Source organism: Bactrocera dorsalis, chromosome 3 (genome assembly GCF_023373825.1).
Source record: "Bactrocera dorsalis isolate Fly_Bdor chromosome 3, ASM2337382v1, whole genome shotgun sequence".
NCBI lineage: Eukaryota > Metazoa > Arthropoda > Insecta > Diptera > Tephritidae > Bactrocera > Bactrocera dorsalis.
Window position 1 is genome coordinate 50686099 of NC_064305.1, and position 4161 is coordinate 50690259.

The following is a 4161-nucleotide window of genomic DNA, read 5'->3' on the forward strand; positions in this document are numbered from 1 at the left end:
TGGTTGCGACAAATATTTTGTGCACTTACTTATACACTATGTATGTTTTTAAATTAAACTTTTGACTCACACATTTTGTCCCTGCTCGGGCCCCATGAAATTTCTCAAGCGTTTTTGAGAATAAAAAATTTTTCTGGGATGCGTGTTTGTGTAATTATTTTAAATATTTCACTTCGCAGAAATAAACCAATTGCCTGTACCTACATAGAATATTTAAGTGCTCCGAAAATTGCGACGGCGAGAAAATAGAAACGGGTGCGAATTCGATTGCGGTCTAATTACAATAATTTCTTTATTCCAGTTCATCTACATAGTTGCTTAGCCTAAATCTTAAAACTAACTAGTATGTACAAAAAGGAGGTGAGTAATTCATTTTGTTAACTTATAGTAATAGATTAAGGTAAATATGTTTCATATTATCAGGGTAAGTAATTAAAAGAAAACTTTATAATTCAATTATTATAATTCAATCAAAAATATATTTAAATTTAACTTAATTAAAATGTATTTCGTTTTAGCTGTGGACATAAGTCACTTGACGCAACAGGTGGCTTGCGTAACATTCATATCTTTTTTATACAAAAATTTCAAAATATAGCGAATTTTTACATTATTTTCACTAATTTTTGAACAGTTCTAACTTTTTTTTCAACTTCCTCGATGTTTTTTTGTTAAATGAAACTTAAAATCTCACCTATATGGTATGACACCATGTCATACGAAAAGACTTTTTCGAATACCCAATACTTTGTTCATATATGTATATTACAATTAACGTTTTCGGAGTGGCCATTACTCTATCTGGAAGTATCCACTGGTAGGGTTCAGTACCATGAAATTAAGCAATTTTGTTTGTTGTTGTACATATTTACTACAACCCTTTGTGCTATTAAATGGGTTTATACTATTTTGGACTAGAAGTCGATTTGTAGATGCCTTTGATATGTTGCGACTCGATTTTCTTTGTTTTTTTTTGGAAAAATTCAGTTTTATCAGGACGAGTCGAGCAAGAACGCGTTTCATACCCGAAATATTCATTAAAATCATTCGAACGGATTCGCGAGAGATGTGGAGCTCCCTTGCCATCTCTCTAAAACTGACGATTTTAAAGCACCATATCCTTTACTTTTTTAATATTTTCATCAGTTGAAGAAGTCGAAGGTTGTCCAGAACGAGGCATGTTTTCAAAATTTGAGAATTCTTTGTTCGATATTTCTATCCGTTGTAAAAATCGCAACGCACTCTTGAGATGCACCGATTGAAGCAGCTGCTGGAGACAACCTGGGTTACAGATCGCGCTCATATTTGATATATACAAGTATATATGTACATTGTATATACATCTAAAAAATATGTTAACAGTATAATTCATATGCAAAATAATTCTTTATTTAGTGTACTGATATAATGTATATAAAAAATTGTAGGATTATTATTTCCAATAAGAATGCATTCATATGCTAGAATATGTTTGTAAATTTCTCGCAATTTGCCATTGTGTAGCTGAATTAAGTGTTACGAAGTACAACACGGTTTTCGTGGCGAACAACCACGTCCACAATGCTCATATTTGGTGTCAAGAAATTGACCAGACGGTCCGCCCCAGCGCGTGACAGGCGGTCAAAGGGATATCCCATAGGTCGCCGATCCGGATAGAGACGGTCTCGCACACCACAATAGGAAGCTGCGTCGCTGCACGTGCCCACCAATTGTTGCTCGATCTATAAATTGTGTTCAAAATTACCAAAGTAAATATGGTTTACAAAAATACAACTTTCTTTACCCTATCTTGATCATAGTTGGACACCATTACAAACAGTTCACAGCGTAGACCTTCGGGCAAACCTTTCGGAATAAGCATGTGATTGGGCCATCCACAACCACAAAAATTGAATTCTAGTTCTTCTGCACTACCTGCTGCTGGGCGACTTACATCTAAATTGCGGAATGTGCGCTCGAATGGAATGGTGACGCTGGACTCAGTCGATCGGCGACGAATGGTGTTTTGGCCAGGATTTACTGAGGATTAATAAGTATTGAAGTTAATTACAATTTAAAAGAAGCTTATTACTTACAGGTTACAATGAATTTATCTAACTCTATCATGAGTAAACGTTGATCCTTGAAGAGCATTCCTTGTCCGCGCTCATCTGCTTTCGGTCCCAGAAAGATACGTACTGTACCAAATCGCTGTGCACCACTATTGTTGTTGACGTTAATGGTGTAGGTGAATGGTGTATGTTGAAGATGAGTGAAGCGGGCAAACACATTACCACGTGGCACAAAGTCCATTCCTCGGGACAAATCGATGTCAGATTGTTGCCAAAATGTTTGAAGTACATTTGGTCGACCGCCTTCGGGACTCACCTGTACACCTGTAACAGAAATATCATCATAGCCGAGTTCATTTAGAGTGTATGGAGGAAGACGAGTCTTGTGTTCTTGGAAAATGTCATCGATGTACGCGTGCCATCTGTAAAACACAGGATCACGCATAGCAGTGGCAGAATCTCCCATTACACCAAAGGATTCCAAATGACGATGATCGGGATCGTGGGAATAGGAAATAAACACATGTCCCATATTATGGAAATCACCATACAAACTACGATTGGGTGATACAATAGATGACTCCATCATGTTACCCAAAACATCAATTCCGCGCACTTCGTCTAATGGCACACGATTTCCACTTTCCTGAAATTAATAAAATTGTCAACACGAATACTTTGAGTGCACTTGCAATATAATTTATGAGTACTTACATCAGTGGCAAAACCTTGGGATATAGCTTCAAAAATACGATCCCTCCAGCGCTCCAAATCACTTACATCTAAATTAATTTGATCCAACTCTCGGTTTAGGTCCGACAACCTTGTGTCTTCGAATCGGGGTGGCCAAGCGCGACTAGAAACCAAAGAATCCATCTTTGGAAAGTAACCCTCTGCGATTGGTTCTCGTAAATTGTTAAAGCGCACTACTCGTGCGAGATTATTACTGAAACGCTCTAAATTATAGCGGGCCACTACTTGTTGATGCATGTAGTAGAAGAGCTCACCGCGACGATCCTTATTCACAATAGCACGATCACCAGCTTCAAAAGGGTATATCAAATGCCAATGCCAATGATGGAGATTAATTCCAAGGTCTTCCCGGAAATACCATAATCGATGTTCGGGCTCTAGATCGGAAGCGGTATAATCCCGTGGAATGGTAATTGGCATACGCGATCCCTCGGGAACTACGGTAGCTTCTTCACGTACTTGTCGAAAAACTTGGGAGTCTACAAATTTGTCGGGAAAATTTTGTGCAAAGGATGGTAAATCAAGTCCTTTGGTGTCCGGTCGATGAAGTAGTGCCACAGATAGTGCATAATTAAACAAATACGGATTCACCCGATCTCGGGCATATACAGCTACACTCTGAAGATCATCAACAGAGCGCACTCCCATGAAAATGTCAATCAAACGACCGGCAATACGTCGATGAGCCGGAATAAAAAGCGAAAATTGTGCATCTCTTGGGAGCGACATTGGTAGACGAAGATCGGGAACAGCTATGTCTCTAACTGGAATACGTTGTTCAGCCTTTTCACCAAAACGGCTTTGCACCTCATTACCGATAGGACGGTAGCGATCGGTGAGAAACTTATCGGGAACATCGAAAACGGCAGCCTTTCCCTTCTCCATAAAAATGGGTTCATTGGGACGATCGAAGAGCAGTAAAAGATTCTTTTTATCGGCCATTATTAAATATGGTTTTTAAATCCCCTTCTGCTATACAAACAATTATTGACAGAAATCGGAGTGCTGACGAATTTGCGCAATGTACAACTGCAGTTCCAGTGCAAAACTGATGAATTCCAAAATTAATGTCACCCTTTTATACAAATTCACATATCATAGAGTGCCAATTTACAAGTAAGGAATTATTATCTTGTCTTGGTGGTTACATTTTATTGTGGTTTCTAAAATACATTTAGAACATATGAGTGCCGATAATAGTTATCTTCCACACAGTACACATTTGTAAATGTGGTTAAAAATGGGAAAAACTTTAACTGCTGCACAGCCAATATAATATATTATTTTATCAAAAAAAGCAATATGTAGGAACCAAGTATTTAATGAAGTACGCATTAAGTCACACACAGTAAACCGA

General features: G+C 38.0%; 1 protein-coding gene across 1 annotated transcript; it reads right to left on the reverse strand.

The window, feature by feature from the left end:
• Positions 1–1367: 1367 nt before the first annotated feature.
• LOC105232877 (phenoloxidase 2) lies at positions 1368–4006 on the reverse strand. The gene is made up of 4 exons (XM_011214767.3): positions 2766–4006; positions 2076–2697; positions 1784–2019; positions 1368–1721 (listed from the first exon to the last, which is right to left on the reverse strand). Exons 1-4 carry the CDS (start codon positions 3744–3746, stop codon positions 1509–1511), a joined length of 2052 nt encoding a protein of 683 aa, XP_011213069.2. The 5' UTR covers positions 3747–4006; the 3' UTR covers positions 1368–1508.
• Positions 4007–4161: the final 155 nt, after the last annotated feature.